Here is a 20,098-nt window from a genome sequence, read left to right as displayed (position 1 = left end):
GTTGTTTGGATACACTGTGGGTGAGAGTGTAAATTTATGTAATTGTTTGAGGGCAAAATAACATGAAAATTTTAATTTGCTTGTTTTTTGAAACAGCAACTCCTGCACAAAGATGTAGGAGATAGATTTTACAACTGGAAGCAACTCATTATTTTAGTCCATAGATTAAACAAAGTTACAGGATATTCATCTAGTGGATTGTTATGTATCCGTTAAAATAATGTGGCACCGAAGAAGGAATGTGGGGCTGGAACAGATCAGAAATGCCAGTAGAGCCCAGGTGACTAGAAGTATGAGTTGTTATCAGTGAATTAGTCTAACCAAGAGCAATTCACATTCTATGAAGGAAATTAATGGTATTTCAAACTTAACTTTAAAAATTACTTAAAATTATTTAAATTCTTACCCCATCAAATAAAATGTTTTATATGTGCATTGACAGGGAATGATATCCATAATATATAAAGTCAAAATATGTAAATCGAAGGACAACAGTTCTGTAGATAAGAAGATCACTGCTCAAGTTAGATGGCCCAGGGTTCAAATCCCAGCATCGCCACTTACTATCTATGAACTTGGTAAGTTAGAGACTGTTCCAGACCTTTGCGACCTCATTTGGAAAATGAGAAAAATACTAGTCTTAACTCGTAGGGTTGACATATGGGTTAAAGGGTTTAGTAAAGGAACAGCAACGAGAATTGCTTGGCATACAGTAAACATTTATATATAATATCCTATTGATAATATACATATCATATATCATGCATATAAATCTTGGGCGGGAAAGAGAAATTACTAGAGATGTGCTTGTATATGTTTTTATTTTTATGTCTACATATATGTTGTACATGTTTATATATGTATATGTTTAGAATAGTCCCTTCTAGAAAGGTATAAACAGAATAAATTGTTAACAGTAGGGGGTAATACCAAAGGACATTTCTTTTTCATTTCATATCATCATATACTGCTTAATATATTAATTACTAACAGGTAGTTCTTAAATTTAAAAAGCATCATTAAAAAATTCCATGTAGAGTGTGTCTGTAAAGCCGTAGCTCGAGACCCTCTCAGTCGGGAGGCTATTAGAATTTTGTTTGGGGATAAAACACCATGAAAACAAAGCTGAGGGAAAGTAAGTCTTGCTGTAGAAAATGACTTTTGGTAGACATTGACATTTCAAGAGATTTTTATGCTTATCCAAATGGAGCATGGGTTTAAAAAGTTTTCTAGCACTGTAAGAGACTAATCTCTGCTGCCAGAAAATGGGAAGTCCTGGGTATATATGAAACATTTGGAGAAGCAGACTGTTTATCCCTGAGGCCTGCGTACACTGGCAGTGGGCGCGGGTGAGGTGGGGACAGCTGTGGGCAGGCGTCTGCTCTGTTTTGCCTCTGGAATCCGGGACGGGGCAGGATGAGCAGCTGCATGGAGCCAGTAGAGGGTGGGAGCTGCCTACACAGCTGCTCGGCTGGGCCTGGGGTGGCTCTCTATTTAGCAAGCTGCTTGAAGCCCAGGTGAGACTGACGGGGTAGAAGGAATGACTGACAGCTGTAGATTCCATCCATCAGAGCCCCTCCCAAGGGGTCCTCTGGCCTCTGAGTCACCCAGTTGTCCAGAGTAGACCTCACTGAAATGCTAGCTGAATTTTAAATTTGTGTATATGAGGCATGGGGCCCAGTGACTTCTAACCCAAACCACCGCCAGACCACCAAGGGGGTGTAGCCCCAGTGTCCGAAGGTAGCCAAGCAGGACCTTCTGGGAGCTTCCTGGGACAGCCCCCTCCCCCATATCCTCTGCTGTAAGCTCCTTTCTGAAGTACTCAGAGAACAGTATCTCATGCATATTTCCTGAGTTTTTCAGATGCTAAAAACTGCCACCAAATCGAAGAAATTAACTATTTGATGATCCAGAACACGTGGCCCCTAGACCTTGGGGTGCCTCAGATTGATAGTGTTCACAGCCCCATTACCTCACCATCGACCAATCAGATAATTGTTCACCAGCTGATCAGGCACCCTGTGAGCCACCCCCACCTTACCTGGCCTTTACTGAAACCCTTTGGGGAGTTCAGGGTTTTCTTGGGCATGAGCCACCCCGTCGTCCTTGCTCGGCCCTGCAATAAACCTTTCTCTGCTCCGAACTCTGACCTTTCAGTTTGTTCGACCTCATAGTGTGTCGGGCGTACAAACTTGTGACTGGTAACACAAGTGCTCCAATCCTAAAAGCTCCTAAATGGAGTTTGCTTTCTACCTAGACACTGATGATGAACTGTATGTGTGTTTCCTACGTTAGCTCCGGCAGGCGCTCGGTGAGCGCCCTCGGCAAACATGTGTGTGTTTACTCATTCTTCACTGAGCAACAGCTGATCATCAGCAGGTGCGGCTCGCCACCCACTGTCCTACGCACTTACCCTGTACTGTGCCGTTTAACCCTCACAGCACCAAACACGTCACGAGGCAGTGAAGGAGAATTAATAAAATGGCCGCACTTAGGCTAACAGACTGCTGCTTCTTCTGCTCGCTCTTAAGCTGTCCAGCTAACCTGACTGACCGGTTGCTGTTCACAGCTCCAGGCCCGTTGTTAAAATGAAGCTATTAATTTGATTGTCTCTTCTTTATTCCACTAATCGAAAGCAATAATCATAGTTGCTTTCTGAGTTGTCTCCAGGGAGGTCATGGGACTGTAACCTTACAAAATAGCTTGAATTACCAAGAAGACCAGGCCACGGGCACTTACAAGATAAAGAGATGGAAAGAGCGACAACCACTAGCCTCTATTGAATTGGTCACCTGGAGACACTGTGACGCCACTGAGTCTTATGAGAAGAAAATAATTCTGTTGATTGTTATGCTTTATTGTTTGAGCCATGGCTATATAATCACTCTGCCCCATCCCCAAGAAGGGCTTACAGTGTTGAAGGCGCTAGCCTGCTGTGAGTCCCCTTTGCCCAGCAAAGTAATAAAGCTGTCTCTTTGCTTCTATGCACTAAGACCCTGTCTCTGAGTTTCAGTTCGGCTCCACAGGGGTGGGGGCCGATCTTTTGTCAGCAGTAGAGACAACTCTCCCCATTTTATAGGTTAAGAAACTGAGGACCACGTAGGGTGTCCAAGGTCACGTAGCTAGCAAGTGACACAGCTGTGGCACACACCACACCCAGTTTCTGTTCTTAAAGGTCATGTTTGCTCGTATGTTTTACTGATTCTTACCTCCTATAAGGATGTGCAGTGTTTACAATGGAATGGGCAAAGGTTAAAACACACACACACACACACACACACCACACACACACAATAACCTACAAACCCTAAAGAGAAGAGAAACACAAATGCAGAATAGCAGGAAAACAGGAATACTGCCTCAGACTAGGGGCGCTAGCCTTGCAGAGGTGCATAGGAAACTTTTCCCTAAGTTGCCTGACATTCACGAATTCAGAAAGATAAGGAGCGACCGAGGGAATCATCCTTAGATGCGTATCAGACTGTCCTTACCAAGAGGACTCACTCTTCATATTTAATGGACACAACTGTTCTGATCCCTGAGACCTGAGAGGAGTCTGTTATACACGTATTTTTTGGGGAGACTTTTAATAATCTTGGGGAACAAGTCCCCAGTGAGTCGGAGCCCCAGGCAGACATGAACCATCTCCCCGCGCCCCCACCCCCGCCATGGACTATTCCTCAAAGCCAAAGGAATATTGTGAAATCAGTTACGCAAAGGCATTTTGATTGTGTAGATATAGAGCTTTCTGCTGCTGAAACTTGATAAAGGCTAGAGGTGATGGCTCCTGTCAACAGAAAAATGACCAAAAATGACAACCAGTTCAGAGAAGAAAAAAATGCAAATGGCCGGTCAACAGAGGGGAAAACGCTACCAATCAAAGAAATGCAAAATAACTCAAACAACTTGGAACATGTATATTTTTTCCATCAGGTTGGTAAAAATGACATAGTGTGGCAATATCAAGTACTGGGGAGGCTGGGAAGAAAAAAAATGCCCCCCCATCCTCTGCAGAGGGAGTCTGCGTGGGGTCTGGGCACATGCAGACTCATAAAGGATCAGCTAGGAAAGCTGAGCGTGCTCCTCCCCTGTGAGCTAGGGAGGTCTCCTTTCAAAGGACCAGTATCCGCTTCTAAGTCGACACAAGCACACGGGCAGCAGAGGCTGTGTGAAAGATGTTCAGTGCAACATTATTTTTAGCTGCAAAGAAGTGGAAATGACTTCAATGTCCATCAGTAAGAAATGGATCAATATGGTACCGTTTATTCATATGACGAAATACTACGCAGCTGCTGTGAGTGAGCTGGATCTGTATATTTCTTCAACTGACCTCGAAAACGAAAATATGTACGATACATGCAGCATGACAGCATTTACCTAAGTAAGACATCCTCACGTACGGTAGATGAATCTTATACATCTATATTTACATGCACGCATACGACATACACGGCTGGCTGAATGGACCCAGGCTGAACTCCTGGTGGCAGGAGGGGAATGAAACTAAGTGTGGGGGTTAGAGCAGATTCTGATGACAGTTGTAACATCTCCTTTAATAATGATAGCAAAGTGGCCAGATGGGAATAAAGCTTCAACAGCTGCCGACACAGTGGGGACACGGGCGCTTGTGCCGTTCTGCCTCTTTTAAATTTCTCTACATTGAAGTGCAGCCCAGTACTCAGTGCTGGAGTCGCTCACTGAAAGGCGATACACATACTCGCAGCCCTGGACATGGACTGGCGAGACTCGGGTTTTCTTAGGAATGCGGCAGGACCTGCTGAGTCTCTGATCCTGATGGAGTGGCTCCCCGCTCTCACACAGACGCAGGTGTCTGGAAGCAGGGCCAGGCTTTTCCCAAATACGTTTCAGTGTCCCAGGGAGCTCTCGGCCACGGCCCGAGACCAAGCACATGGAAGAGGGTGAAGATAAAAGTGCGGAGGGACGACCCTGGTTCTTTCCCTGGGGCTCACTGTCTGGATGCCATCAACATGGAACTTTCTGTGGCTGTACACTCCTCCTCCACCTACATGGAGGAACCCTGTGGGCAGTAGGCAAAAACGAGGTCAACAAACAGAAAGAGTTGAGAATTGAAAAGACAGAATCCTGAAGATAGTTGACGCCTGGGTCCAACTGAGCCTGAAGCCAGCTTGATTCCCACTCCTCCCAGTTAAAGGAACCAAGAAACCTTGGGAATTTTGTTGCCTCCAACCCAGGTGTCCTAATTAATACAGATACACAGCCGGGTAAACAGTATGGTAAGCTTTCAATAAATTTTAGTTACTCTTGACATTACTAACCTGATTATTGATATGAAATAACTGAGCATTGTGAAATCTTTACGAGCGGCCCACTCATTCCGGGGTGCTTGTCAGGGAGGGCTGAGTTTTGTTCGCTGAAAGACAACATCACAATACAAACAGTTCACTTGTGAGGTCGAGGACAAGCACACACACGTCGGGTGAAGCTTCTGCAACTAGATGAGCTGTCTGCCTTGCCAACGATTTGTGATCACCCTGAATGGAGGTCAAAGACTGAGGTTTTTTGAAATGATGGCCTAACGGGCCCGAGGTGCTGGACGCAGCCCACTCGCATGTGGTTGGTGTAGAACAGGGAGTCGTAGCTGTGTGAGTCTCGGGGCTGCGGCCAGCGGCCTGCGCAAGGCCCCGGGGGTCTCAGCTCCTGGCTGTGTTCACCTCTGTTTCCAGCAGGGGAAGGACCATGCACTGTCACACCATGCTGCACTCTAATGGGGCTCTGATCTCTACGAACGGGACTCCAGAAGAAGGCCCTAGACGTCTGAATAAACCAGGTCATGCAGATCCGTAGTCAGCTCCTGCCGAGATAGGGCCTTCCTCCTGCCGAGCTGGCCCGCAGACCTCAGGAACTTGCCATGGCTGCGGGTGACCTGGAGGTACTGGTCAGCGCTGCTGTTCTGCTGGTCACTGCTGGACGCTGCTGACATGGAGTCGGATTCTGTGAGGGACGGCTCGAACTTGGCCTTAACTCTGGGCTTCAGAGGGTGCTGTGGGTACTGGAAATTCCGGGAGCGTGGCTTTCTGTGCATGTACATCGGCCTGTCAAGATGGCCCTCGAAACCATCATTCCAAGACTTGTAATGTGTCCGTCTCTGGGGCTCGGAGGTCAGGGCCCGGCTTTCTAAACTTTGGCCCACATAAAAATGAGAAGCCCCGTGGAGGTCAGTCAGGGAGTGTGGGTGGAAAGCCTGCTCGAACACCTCTCTCCTCAGAATCTCGCCCTCTTCTTCACTTAGCTGTGGAGAGCGAGGCTGGCGGGAGGCCCAGGACACACACTGTCGTGTGTTCCTGGGGTACATCTCCACCGTGTCCTCAAAAGCATCTACCTTGAAGTGTCTTTCGGGCCAGAAAGCTGACCGGTTTTTTTGGTGAGAGTCACGTTCATTAACGATATAGTATCTGGGGGCATGGGACCTGCGACCATGGGGCAGCAAGTCCGAGACCCCGGATCCAGGAAAAGGAGGGTTAATTTGCTGAATGTCCTTTTGGAAAAGAGGCTCTGAGTAAACATCTTCCACGTGCTTTGTAAACGTCCTAGGTGTGCAGGATCTGCTCCTGTGAAGCTCACCTGTGCTTGCATGTGGATACCTGAAAGACAGAGGTGGTTAAGCATCTGGGGCCTGGGTGTTCTCAGAACCCCGTGCCATCCCAGCACAGAGACCCAGGGCAGCAGTTTTCGCTGCATTTTCACTGCAGCTGGTTCTAAAATGTTCATGGGTGTCTGGTGGATTCCACGCATAGGAGCACTTGGAGGACTGGGCTCAACAGATTCCCTTCCTGCTGGAATTCTCAGGAGCCTTAGTGTGACGCTGTGCACCGTGAACCTCCACGGAGGGCAAAGAGTGTTGTGCTAATGTATTCATTATGGAGCCCTCCTTTTTCTGGTCCAGGAGCACACAGTGGGACTAGTCATGTGTAGCACAGAATGGGAACACTGCCCCTCGTCACCTCTGCCATGGAGCTGTCCAGCTTCTAGGACACTTCCTCTGTAGCCTACGTAGGCAAAGAATGTCCCAGTTCATTTCAGTAAACAAAGGATGGAAAGCCATCAGCCACTGCAGTAGCCCTGACGGTGCACCCTGAGGGGAATTCAGGATAGAGAAAAACAAGATACTGGCCCTAGAGAGTAAAGATGCATATCAAAAAAATGACTGCAGTGAGCCCAGACTCTTGCCTCTTCCCATACATAGACAAGCACTAAAACCACTAACTTGAGATGTCAGGATTTTTTTTTTTTGTAATTAGTGCTAATTAATCTTTTGATATTATACTCTGCGGTTTTTTTCCCAGCAAAAAATTTCTGTATATCCTGGCTCCTTCCTGACCTCTTTGGGACAGTCCCTCAGAGCTATGCGAGAGGCCGTGTCCCAGGCCATAGTTCTTAGTAAGTCCACCGAATAAAACATAATTCTCAACTTTTAGGTTGTGCATTTTTTTTTTCAGTTGACACCTACCCAAGACTATTGGAATCCCTCCTCCTTGTCAAAGCCCAATAGATACAAGAAAAGAACTCCTCATGTAGCAAGACTTCAAATTCGTTCTTAACTTAGTCATTGTCTTTTTGAAAAATCCAAAAAACCCAAACCCCTTATGTTTTATCTACACTGCTTTCACCGTGTTACATTCAGTTCAGATGTAACTCTCCAGCTGAGCTGGGGTCAGCACATCCTTCTGGATGTCCTCCCTCCGTGGAAGCCGTGCAGGATTCCCCTGCCCTCCTCGTATGCAGGTACGACTGAAGCAACAGACCTGTGTCATGTGGAGGTGAACCTGCCAGTTACTTGGCAGCCTAGAGCTAAAAGATCATCTTGCCAATATCTGGCCAGTCTGGAGTGCAAAAAATAAAGGACAAAAGCGTTTTTAAGGCATGCTCTTTTCTTGGGCTATGGAAATAAATACCCTAGGGTGGCAGGAAGGTTGGCTCACGGTTAGACGGCAGGAGGCCGAGGAGGAAGAGTTTGCCTTGTTGGGTGAACTTCGCCCCTTCATTTCTTCTCAGTGTCAGCTGTGGCAGCCCTTGACCTTGTGGCCTTCAGTCAGAAATGGAATTCAAGGCTCTCACTTCCTGAAACTGTTAAGACCTTTGAAGCCCTGGTGGCTTTTCATTCTGCGCTTTATGGCTCTGGGCCGTCACTGGTAGGTGTCACCCAGGAGGCAAGTTTCCTGCCGAGCTGCAGGTAAGCTCACCTGGTAGTGCTGGGCTCCAGCCTGGACTTGGAGAAGCCAGGGAGGGGCGAGGTGGCACTGCCGGGCCCTGGCCGGGGACTCCGGGGCGCGGGGTGGGTGACGGTCTCTATCCTGCTACTCTTGCTGCTTGATGAGTCGAAACTGACCACATTGCCGTTGTTCTGGGGAGTCGCCGGGTGAGTGGAGGACAGCTGGCTGCCGAGATCGCTGTCCTTTGGAAGCCTCTTGGTGCTCTCGTCTTGGGTTTGGATGCGAGCTGCAGGAAGAGGGAGGGTGATGAGAAGGCAAGCCCAAGGCAGGACACACTCAGGCTGGTGCAGCTGCAGGGGTGTCCTGACTTCCAATGGGGCGTCTCCAAGCAGCCGTGCGCACTTGCAGGCACACCTAACCCATGGGCGACAAAACACTCCATGCTTCAGATCATTGCTTCACAGAGAGCCGGGGCTGGCAGGTTTGTGCAGGAGGAAGCCAACACGCCCGGAAGCTTGCAGACGCATCATCTGATGCCCCCGTGAGGCCGAGTGGGTTACTCACCAGCTTTGGGGCTCTGATTCTTTATCTACTAAGCTTAGATGATAATTACGATTTTTTGGAAACGGTTCTGAAAAAACATTGTGGTCTTGAGCTGGTAAGTGGACACTGGACAAGGCTATAGCTACCCTGAGAGTTTATGGAAACCCTAGCTTTTGAAGACAAGTGGAGCTAAACTGAGTTATGCTCCATTAGCAAAGAAGACCTGACAGTTCCAGCGGAGTTTCACAGCAGGAGCTGCAGTCTCTCTCCCCAGCAGTTTTCACCTGCAGGCTGTTGGATGGGGCAACCACCACCCTTAGGCCCCCTGACTCTTACTCAGGCGTTTTCGTGGAAGGGATCAGACCTCTCCCACGTGGCTCTGCATTAAGGCGGACACACAGAGTGGGCCCACAGAGGCTTTTTGGATCTCATTCTCTTTCATCTTCTGGGGGACAACATGGACTGTGCCATTTCCCACTGCCCAGTGGTCCTTCCAGCTCACAGCAGGACCGGTATGTGGCCCCAAGTGGCCCACCTGCTTCCCTCCAGCTGCACCTGCCCGCTCTGTCCTCCCTTCAGCCCACACCAGCCTTTTGCTCCTCGTATTTTCATTCTTTGTGCAGGGAGGCTCTTTCCTTTTCCCTCGATGGGACGGGAACGAGCGCGTCCAGGTGCAGCTGGAGAAGACGGGAGGAGAAGGCGTGCCCGCTGGGTTTGGGTTTCTCACTCGGGAATCTCTTTTCATGGCTGGACCTGCCCACGTGGCTTTGCTTTGCAGGCGTGGCCCAGAAAGGACACGACTCAAGGGGCAGAGACCCTGGGGAGGGGGCCTTGTCAGGAAGATGTGGGCCACTGAGAGGAAGTGTGCAACAGTGCACAGGGCCGAGATGCTCTTACGGGTTTTCCCCAGGTTTTTGTGCTTCTCTCCTACTTCAACATTTCCTTCTGATTTCAGACATATTTTGGGGTTGTTCACAGGCCTGGGCAGGATGTAAAAATCATAGATTTAGATCAACATTTCTATCCCTAGATTTTACTTTAGTGTGTCTAGTTAGTTGTGAAAACCACAGTTCATCAGGAATTTTTTTACCGGTGGTGTCCCTTAAACTGCTGTGTTTTTAATGAGACAGTGGGAATTTTTGTTTGTACTTACCTTCTACCATTTGGGCAACCTTTTTCTTATCTTCAGATCTTGCCTAAAACATAAATGATAATCATATGTTTGTTTGGGGGTTAGCAGGAAGGGGTAACAAATCCTGTTCTTGGGGGCGGGGACGACGTATGCATCATGCTCAGATGCTGAGCCGTGGCGGAGCTACTGCTGTCACCTGGGGACAGCGTGCTCTGGACTCAGGCCTGGTACTTGAATGAATCAATGCTGACACCTGAGCGCTGCAGTTTTATCCCTGGCAAGCTTTAATTTTAGGGGCAGCTCTTTGATAGACCATGTTTAATTCCACTAAGAATGGTTTGCCTGAGACACAAAAGAGAAAATATGGCTCAACCACATGGAGGAGATGCATATTTCCCTAAAAATGCCCTTTGCAACTCCTAGTGCATGTCTTATTTGACTATTGATGCAATGAGTTGGTGTTTCTTCACATGAATTGATATTCATGAGAATTATTTTTTTTTTAAACTGGGAAAGGTGGAAATTTTTTGCATGAGGTTCTGGGGCTGACTTGAAGCAGTCAGGTAACTGGGGTCAAATACAAGGAGGTGCTCACTCTTGGGGCTGTGAGAATGCAGGGTCGGTGTGACCCTGAGAGCGTGTGCGTCTCAATTTGGCATTTGCCTCCACCTAGTCCTGGCCCTAGGGGAGCATCTGGCTGTGCAGAGGAGGAGATATTATGGAGCTGGGGAGTGCTGGTCTCCCTCTGGCTGTCTAGAGATCTGTGGTTTGAGCCCCAGATGGGAGAGAAGGTAATGACAACTAGAATTGAAAAGGTATGAAAAAGGTGTGTGTTTGGTTCCAAACAGTGCCTTTGGACTCAGATGTCCAAACTGACATGGGACTGAGGAGGGACCTTCACCCCGCCGCCCAGTCCAGTACAGCAGGAGAACAGTCCACCACCTTGCAAGCTTGATGTGGCCACAAGAGGGGTGCTGAAGTGCTCAGGGCATCGGCAAGTTGTCTTGGAGAGGAGGGAAGGCCCTTGGCAGGCTCCTTCCTGGCCATTGGGAGCTGTCCAGGGTATTCTTGCAAACAGCTCTGGGCAACCTGGTAGGGAGGGGCAGCCTTGTGCCCTAGCAAGTGGCCAAGAGTCCTGGTAATTTGAAAATGTGACCTCATTTGTATTCCCTGGCCGGTGAAATCAGTCATATGGTTGACTCACATTCACAAGCACAAAGGTTACACAATACTTACGTTTTGGATCTGCATTCTGAGCTGGTGGTTGCTGAGCTTCAAGGATCTTGCGATGCTCTGAAGGTAATAGATGAGCATGCTAGGACGGAACAGCATGGAACAGTGAGGGTACTTCATCCAACTGAAAAGCCACGTTCCCTGCCAGAGGTGGGCTGCCCACGAACCATGCACTGTCCCCCAAGGACAAAAGGTATCCGTGAGTTCTCAAGCTGGGGAACACTGGGAAGGGGCTGCTTTTTCAAAGCCACCCGCATTGACCTGGAATTCTGCACGGGCGATAGCGATAAGGAAGATGTGAAGACAGGAGAGCATCTTACAGTGTGTCATGTTAGGAATATTGGATCCACTGCTTGCTGCTCTTTTTCTTTAAGTTAAAACAAACGGATGCTACTCAGCTGTACTGTAAAATTCCTTTTTGATATTAAACTTCTGGAAAATGAGATAATGGTAGAAGCATTCAACCCCGTGACAGTGGCCAGGGCGATTGCCCAAATGCTGGTGGTGAATCAGTCATGTCGCACCCCCTTGGCCCTGGTGTGACTCCACGGCCCTCCTTAGGTCACCAGGCTCCATAAGTGACTTCTGAATGAACTCACTGATCTTTATGCGATTATTGGAAAGCAGCGCTTTCTTGTTGGCCAAACACGCAGAAGTACCCCCAAAGCTGGCAGGAAAGTTACTCACAAGAGCAGCAGCACGGCTGGCAGGATGACCACAGGGCTGCTGATGTACCCCACCACAGAGCCAAACCACGCGGGAAAGTCCTTGTTGATCGTCTCTGACACGATGTCATAAATTTTTTCTTGGCCACTGTCAGAAAGAAAACCATCATTCCAGATTATATTGTTTTTTGGCAGAAGGATCCTGTAAGTCATCAAAAAAAAAAAAAAAAAAAAAGGCTAGCTGGCTAGAATCCAATCCTCCAGGTCAGCTACAAAGCTGGAGTAAATATCTGATGAATGTGAAAGACATGTAACATTCCTAAGATGATTGCATCTGAACTAGTCACTTAATTAACATGTAGGTTTGAGGAGGGGGTCAATGATCCCATGGTGTGTGTGTGTGTGTGTGTGTGTGTGTGTGTGTGTGAGTAATGTACACAAAGATAAACTCCAAATGTTACAGATATGCATCAAAACTGACTTAAAGCAAATGCTAGCTCGGTGGAGATAACTTTAGGGATTCCTGTCTTGGCGCAGTTAGATACTGCAGAATCAAAGGTGATGTGGACTGTCTTTTAATAGAAGCTCTCTGAGTTCTGGCAGGGAAGATGGCCCAGGCAGAATTTATTTCTAGCACTGGAGCAATGTCGCTTCCCTTGTTGATTCTAAGTGCACTGTGTCTTTTAAAGATGAGCGCAGAGATGATCATACTTGAGAGCAGCCTCCTTAGCAAGGAAAGGGCACTGGTCTTGGATTCAAAAGACATGAGTTTATATTGAATATCGTGTAATCTATAATGAAAAAAATATGAAAAAGAACATGTACATATGCATGTATGACTGAACCATTATGCTGTACGCCAGAAATGAACACGACATTGTAAATCAACTATACTTCAATAAAAAATTCAAAAATACAAGATACAAGTTTGAAATTTTTTTCTCTGCTGTTGATCTGGGCTGTGAGCCAGAAGAAGAATTCAGTTCAAGGCCGGGGTCCTTCCCTGACAGTCATCAGCAGCTCCAGGCAGAGCTGACAGAACCAAAATAACTCACCTGAATGGCCCGCAGTTTAGAGAGGGCTTGTAGCGCACAATAGCAAAAATGGTTGGCAGCATGCACAGGAAGAGCATGAACAGGAGCATCGCCAGGTAGAAGTTGTTGGATCTGTAAAGAAATCAAGTGCCACGCGCCAGGTTCGCTCCATGGCCAGCGGCCGATGACGCATATGCACCCCTCCTTCCAAAGACCGACACAGAAACTGCAGCCCTGACGCTTTGCAAGCAGAAAAATCCCTGCATCGCTGCCAAGGAAAGGGTCTGTTGTAAGATCATGGGCAGCTTAGCCAACCAGAAATCAGCGCCCAGAGGGACTTCATAGGCCATCCAGCCCAACCTGTCTGTCTACTAAGCACTTGCTGAGCACCTGTCACCTCAAACCAAGAGAGGGGTGAACCTGTGGCCATCACACAAGAAGCTTAATTCGGGGGAAAACCTTAGAATCTCTGCCCCACCCACCCGAATCCTTACCTAGTGGTTCCCTCTCCTGCTCCCAGCCTTGAACTTGTCCCCTATGTCTGAGGATGGCTCGTCACCTTCGTTATGGCTCTTGACTCTCTCACTTGGATGTCTCTCTCCACCTCTTTCCTCTCTGCTCCTGGCTGCTGGGGGTAAATGCCCTGCCTGATCAAGCCCTGGGCCCCGGGCCCTCAGTGTCAGGGGGCTTGGCTGCCCAGGCCTCCCCTGTGTTCAAGGCCCTGTACACGGTTCTGCAAAGAGAATGGGTGGTCTGTCAACCTGGAGGATCTCAGCCAGCACTCTCTGTCCCTCTGTCTCTAATGAAATAGACTGGACTAAAGGGAACAGAAAAATATCAGGGCACATAGGATGTAGGGAGTAGGTGACTGTCAATTTGTGGAAACTTTCTCTCTCTATACACACATTCTCTCTCTCTCTATGTATATATACTAAATATATAGATACTATGTATGTGTGTGTATCCATTCATACATGTTTGTATGTATGCATATTTACTATGTATATATGTATGCATGTATTTATATATGCAAACACACATATAAGTGGTTATACACATGCTATACAAATTATATACAAAATATATACATATGAATGTATGCATCTCTGTGTACTGGTCACTAGGTAAAATATAAACACTGTCATGCTGTATATCATCACGAAGTCTGAAAGCCACTGATACACACCTGCATAAATAACGATTATGTAAAAATTAAATAAATGACTTTCAATCAAGGTGTTCAAAATATGTTATGAATTCACCAAAATGGCTAAAATGAAAACTGCAGAGAAGAACAAGTGTTGGCAAGGTTGTGGGACAACTGGGACACTCAGGTGACGCTGGTGGGAGTGGAAAGGGCGCCACTGCTTTGGAAAACTGGTTGGCGCTGTGGACTGAAGGTGATTGCATGCGTGGTCCACAAGCCAGCGAGTGCACGTCTAGGTATGCGGCCCACAAAGGACGCTCCTGAGAATGATCACGTTATTCACTGCAGCTGACAGGAGGATGGGTGAAGAAACTGGGGTACACGCCCTCAGTGAGGTGATCTCACAGGCACAATATCGAAGGAAAGAAGACAGAAACCGAGGAGCTCATGCTGAGCGTGATTCCGTTTACATAAAATTAAAAACTGGCTGAAGTGATGATGCTGTTAGATTGGGAGCGACTGAAACTGAGTACAAGGAGGGTTTCTGGGGCTGTTCTCAGTCTGGTTCTTGAGCTGGGGGCTGGTGACAGAGTGTGTTCAGTTTGTGAATATTCATCAAGCCAAATATTTGTGATTTGCACACTAAAGTGCAGTCAAAAGTTTTAAAAGATGTGCCACGAGCTTAAGGAGAGTCACGATTAATTCCCAGGGTGGGGCACTGGCCTTGGCTTCAAGGAGGAAATGAAATTGGAAGGCAGACAAGATTTGGGCAGGCAGAGAGTTGGGGAGACCCCCTGGCTGGAGGGTGCCCTGCATAAGTCGAATGTGAGTGATGGAAGGTCTCTGGGCAGCAGATTTACGCTCACTGACCTGGAGGCGCGGAAGACTTGCTGGTGGGGCACGTTGCAAGTCAGCACAGCCCAGCTCCGCAGGTACATGAGCCCAATCAGCTTGAGCACGTTGAACGCAGGGAGACAGGGGGAGAAGAAGGCCCCCATCCTGAAACCACAGGGCAGGGCAGTTAGCTTCTGTTCTCCTCCAGTCTCTCTTGATTCTGAGAGCTTGAGATGCACACTCTGCACTTAAAGAACTGGAGAAGCCCCCGAACGCCCGGGACCCCAACCCTCCACCTTCTGGAGATGAGTCACTTCTGCAGATGAGTAGTGATCCTATTTTAAAATATCCTCTCAGCATAGGGGTGCTAAGGGCTGGTCTCTGTCGTCCCACTTAGCAAAGGAAAGGTCCTCTTTTGGGGAATAGGATAAATGGATAGCTAGGTATCTGGCAAGCTCTAGATTTGGCCTGTCTGTGGTGAAGGGTGACGTTAATAAATTATTGACTTTCAGGTTTAATCAACGTGTGTAGAGCAGCTACTTTTGTTGGACCTTGTGCTAAACATCTTCACATATTTTAGCTCATTTAATGAAGTTCGAGATTTGCAGATACTAACTGCTATCTACAAAACAGATAAAAAGCAAATTTCTTCAGTACAGCACAGGGAACTATATTCAATATATGTAGTAACCTACAATGAAAAAGAATGTGAAAATGAATATATGTATGTATATGTGTGACTGAAACATTACCCCGTACACCAGAAACTGACACATTATAACTGACTATACTTCAATTATGTATTATTTTTAATACTGTATTTGTGAAAACACATTTCAAAATAAGTGGACTGTAAGAATATAGAATTTGAGTAAAGGAATATTATGTAACATCTCTCAATTCCCCCTACATCTTACTGAATGACTAGAAAGAGAGATTGCGTTAAATTCTGAATGTTTGGAACATCCAGGGTTCCTCTTTTTCCTTTGCTTGTATGTTAACAAATAGCACTATTGGCGGTCTAGCAGGGAAAGTCAGAGATGGAGGGACGATTAAGGGGCTCCCCGCCGTGCCCCTCCAGACACACATCCACGTGGAGTGGATGATCTCTTTCCACCTTCAGTGTCTTTAGGAACTGCCTTGGCTGGGAGTTGCCCTGAATGGGCAGACGTCCCACGTTCCCGGTCTCCCCCTTGGATGGGTCTGTCAGTTTAGGGGATGGCTGTGCACCTGGCCTCGGTGTCTAAGTGAAAATATGGAGGCAAGGGGGAGCAAGCGTAGGGGGCTAAGGGCCCAAAAATGGACAATTTCCTTCATCATTCCTTTCTGTAAAATGCTTAGAAAACCACGACTAAAATGACTAGACATGTGAAATAGTTCAGTTAGAAACTGTTTACATCCTTTCTGGATTCTTATGACTGTGTTTTTTACTGTCACGTCCCGTCCAGACTAAGTAAATTAAAATCTTAGCCCAAGTTAGATGTAAGCAGAGGCAGGGAGAAGCTTTGACACCTACCAAATCATTCCTTGGTTGTAGACTAAATGTAACACATTCTCTGCTATTTTGAATTCTCCGTATTCGGGCTGCAAGAGAAAATGAACTTCTGCATCAAAAAACGTTCCAGAACTCTTTGCATAAACCAGTTCATTACAGCCACACACATCCAATTCTTTGCTCACACAGATATACAGGAATCACTGTCCATGTGGCCATCCCAGCAGACAGTGATGTAAGAAAGAAATGGAAATTCAGCTTTGTATACCCTTTCCCTCTTCCTTCACGTATTTTCTCCTGGCCACATCAGTTTCCCTGGATGGACATCAGGAAAGGGTGGATCTAGCCATACGAACCTCCCCAGTGGACACAGCATCTTACTTACAAACTTGCTTTCCAGGTCCCAACACCAGTAGTCACTTAAGTACCGAACGAAAAGTCCTCGGAAGAAGTCTATGAGCAGAATGCTGGCCACGGTGAAGAGCATGTCGATGATGGAGAGCTTCAGCAGCTCCTGAAACACAGGTGTCCTCGGATGCCCCCACGCCCTGCCCCTCCCACCCTCCACCTCTTCCTCAGGGCCCCCCCTTCTCTGTTCACTCCCATGGCTTGAGCCACTGGGTCCCCTCCAAAGGCGACTTCATTTTTGGTACACAAAGGGGGCTCAATAAATATTTGTTAATTTGAATTTTGACATCTGAGGCCAGCATTACCAAAACCAGGAAAAAATCCTATGCTTCTGAACCACAGGAGACTACTCAAGGTGTTGTCACGGGATGATACCTTGGGGTTGAGATTCTCTGGACAAGGTTATATAGCGAAGGTGAACGGCAGAGTGGTTCTGAGCGCTAAGTTTGGAGCAGATGCCTGGGCTCGGGCCCTCATCCTGCTCTTTACTATCTGTGTTTTGGGGTTAAGTGATGAAATGGACGTGGAAGGGCTTTATAAGGGAGAAAGGGAGGCACCTGCCCAACGTAGGTCTCCCAGCACTGGTCCTGTGGACGCTTGGTGGAGACGGTGGTCTTGTTGGCCCCTGAGAGAGGTGAGGTGTAAGTTGGAACATTGGCCTCTTCCAGAGCCCAGGTGCTGTTTCTCCTGAGCCCTACCCCAGGCCCAAGCGTGGACCATTTCTCTTCTTCAGAGGCAGCCCTGGTGGCGAACGTGGCAGAATCTGTCCAGTGACTTGTGCTATTTTGGGAAGCAGCTTCCTGTGGAGAAAGAGAGGGAAGAAAAAAAGGTTGTCCGTGTATTTATAAGTAAGAATCTACCATGAATACCAAGGGTATCATTGCATTGCTTGGGAATAATCTGTCTCTGTCTCTTTCTATCTAGATATAGATGTATATCTAGATATACATATATCTGTGTATATATATGTGTGTGTATCTGTGCATGTCTGTGTATGTGCATATATGGTATTTGTGTGTACATGTGTACATGTGTACGTGTGTGTCTGTGTATGTGTGTGTCTGTGTAGTGTTTCTGTGTACATATGTATACTTGTCTTTGTGTGTGTATATGTGTATGTATGTGTGTGTGTGTGTGTGTGTATGGGGGGGCAGTGGTTGGCTGGGCAAGTGCCCAGTGGGGAGCACTCACCTCAATGCTCATGCTGTCAACTTTGTCCAAGAGGGCGATGATCAGACTGTAGAGGTTTCCCAGATACAACACAAGGACCCTGAAAGCCACAAGCCCACCTTGAGAGACCAGAGCATCACACAAAATCCACGGCTCTAGACCGACCACAATTTAGGCAGGATACAAATTCGGGATCCCAGTGGTCTGATTCTGAAATCCTAGCTGAACCCGCCAGACAGGCGCTGAGAGGCCCGTGGGCACAGCTCCACCTGCTCACAGGTGGGCAACCATGAGAAATGGAATCTGCCAGCAGCCACCTCAATCAGCCAATGATCGAAGACTGGATGCCGGTTTCCCCAGAGTTGGAAAGTTTGGAAACACATCACTGAACCTCCTAGGATGCAGCCTTGAGTCTTATCAGAAACCTGCCTGGGAAAATGAGATGAGAAAGGAAAGTGGCCGGTTTACAAATCCCTCACAGGACAGAGCTTAGCGCTTGGAGAATCATGAAGCCAAAGCCAGTTGGTGAAAAAGAGAAAAGCAGATTTAACATGAGGAAAAGACTCCAGATGAAAGCTTTGAGTTGCCCAGCCCCACAGGCCTCCTGATCTCCGCAGGGGTAGAGCTCACACCTGTGACCACCTGTGTGCAGTGGGTGAGCAGGGAAACAGAGCGAGGGCATCTGGAGGGGGCATCTCTGTGATTCACCTTGGCTTCCCCTGTGCACTGTGGAAGGAGTCCCTTGGGCACCATGGGGACCCTTCCATCTCTGTGTTCACAGTACCTGGCCCCGGGCAAGACCCTCAGAGTCAGTTTGGCCGGCGTCAGCTAAAGGAAGCAAAGTATTATGTTTGTCTCACGTCTGGAAAAACAGCTTGGGTTTTTCTTACTCTGCACAGTCAACCCATGGAGGGACTGGAAGTGAGGCAAACAGGGCATGTTTTCCATCACCTCTGTCCTCTTTCCCTGGTATCTGCTTTTTCTGCCTATTCCTCCCTCTTCTCCGGCCCCTCCTCTCTCCCTGCCTCCCCTCCCTCTTCCTTCTCGCCCTTCTCTCCTGTGGTATCCTGCTTGAGATGCATCCACAGGGGAAGTTCTGTGCTAAGTTTTGGGGGGAACAAAGCAAGCCCTGGCTCTCGAGGGACTTAGATCCCCCCATGGGTGGCCAGGCAGGTGACCCCCAATGAGGCATCTCCCAGCAGGGTGGCCGTACCTCGCCAGCTGGAAGCGCAGCGTGGTCCGCGGGTGGTACATCTCCAAGGCGGCGATGAGGTCGAAGGCTGATGGTGCCAGCATGGTGACGAGGGAGACCACCACGCTCACCTACCAAGAGAGTGCGGGCTAGGCTGAGTTCCTTGGGGTCCAGCATCCCAGCCTCCTTCACCTCACAGTCGGTCTCTTAGCCTAATACTTGGTCGGGGGTATTCTGAGGGTCATGCAGTTCTTGCATGGGAACCGTCCCCCAAATCTCTGCTAGTTTGCTATTTTCAAAAGGCCGCTGCCACTTTGTCATGGGTCGATTCCTTTCAGGACGGCTCCTTAATCTGAAGACATGGGGATGTGCCATCCGGGATTCACTGGCTATTCTGCCACCTTCCCCAACGACCATCTCGTTCTATTTATCCTTCCCTTCGCTTGGATGGAAGAAGGAAATAACTGCAGCTATTATGAATAGAAAAGAGGAAATTTAATATCCGTTCTGTGCATGGAAGATGAATTGTCTAGCGAATTATGCCTGGCTCTTGTTTTTCTGTACGTCTGACAAATGAACGAGGAGATTTAGCTGGTATTCAAGAGGTGTGAGCTAAAGTAAGACATAGTTTATGAATAGAGCTTCAAAAAACTTGTCTATCTGTTTAGATACCTCTCTGTGTCAGCCATCGACACACAAGCACACATTTACAGAACCCAGTTCATTGATGCAAAACAGCAAAAGATGTGGGATAAGACCGTCTAATGCAGTCTCAGACTTTGAAAAACGACTGTACGTTGAGGATAAATTTATAATCACCGTATCATCTGCACACTTTGTTTTTAAATCCCAAAGATGATGGTCATTTTCATACAAGTGGTCTGAGAGGCGGCATTTGTGTTATTTCTGCTATTCAAATCTTATAGGTAAGTTGGACCAAGTTTTCAGGACAACAGTCTTCTAACAAATATTAAGAATTATAAAATTGTCCATAACATTCCCCTTGGTGATTTTTTATTAATGGGAATATTCACCTAAGTGGAGGGAAAAGAT

General features: G+C 47.6%; 1 protein-coding gene across 1 annotated transcript in view; it reads right to left on the bottom strand.

Moving 5' to 3' along the window:
* Window positions 1–5,573: 5,573 nt before the first annotated feature.
* TMC3 (transmembrane channel like 3) overlaps window positions 5,574–20,098 on the bottom strand; it is a 34,465-nt gene continuing 19,940 nt past the window's right edge. Inside the window, exons 11-22 of the mRNA XM_010986824.3 lie at window positions 19,067–19,176; window positions 17,875–17,953; window positions 17,241–17,483; window positions 16,661–16,789; window positions 16,297–16,364; window positions 14,817–14,945; window positions 12,821–12,931; window positions 11,788–11,913; window positions 11,104–11,182; window positions 9,889–9,931; window positions 8,223–8,478; window positions 5,574–6,623 (exon numbers count right to left, since the gene is read on the bottom strand). Of these exons, the coding sequence (XP_010985126.3) occupies window positions 5,789–6,623; window positions 8,223–8,478; window positions 9,889–9,931; window positions 11,104–11,182; window positions 11,788–11,913; window positions 12,821–12,931; window positions 14,817–14,945; window positions 16,297–16,364; window positions 16,661–16,789; window positions 17,241–17,483; window positions 17,875–17,953; window positions 19,067–19,176 (2,208 nt within the window). The 3' untranslated portion in view covers window positions 5,574–5,788. The remainder of the gene's footprint in view (window positions 6,624–8,222; window positions 8,479–9,888; window positions 9,932–11,103; window positions 11,183–11,787; window positions 11,914–12,820; window positions 12,932–14,816; window positions 14,946–16,296; window positions 16,365–16,660; window positions 16,790–17,240; window positions 17,484–17,874; window positions 17,954–19,066; window positions 19,177–20,098) is intronic.

This window comes from Camelus dromedarius, chromosome 29 (assembly GCF_036321535.1).
Source record: "Camelus dromedarius isolate mCamDro1 chromosome 29, mCamDro1.pat, whole genome shotgun sequence".
Taxonomy (NCBI): domain Eukaryota; kingdom Metazoa; phylum Chordata; class Mammalia; order Artiodactyla; family Camelidae; genus Camelus; species Camelus dromedarius.
Note: the sequence above shows the minus strand (reverse complement) of the source record. Positions and strands in the feature narration are given on the sequence as shown.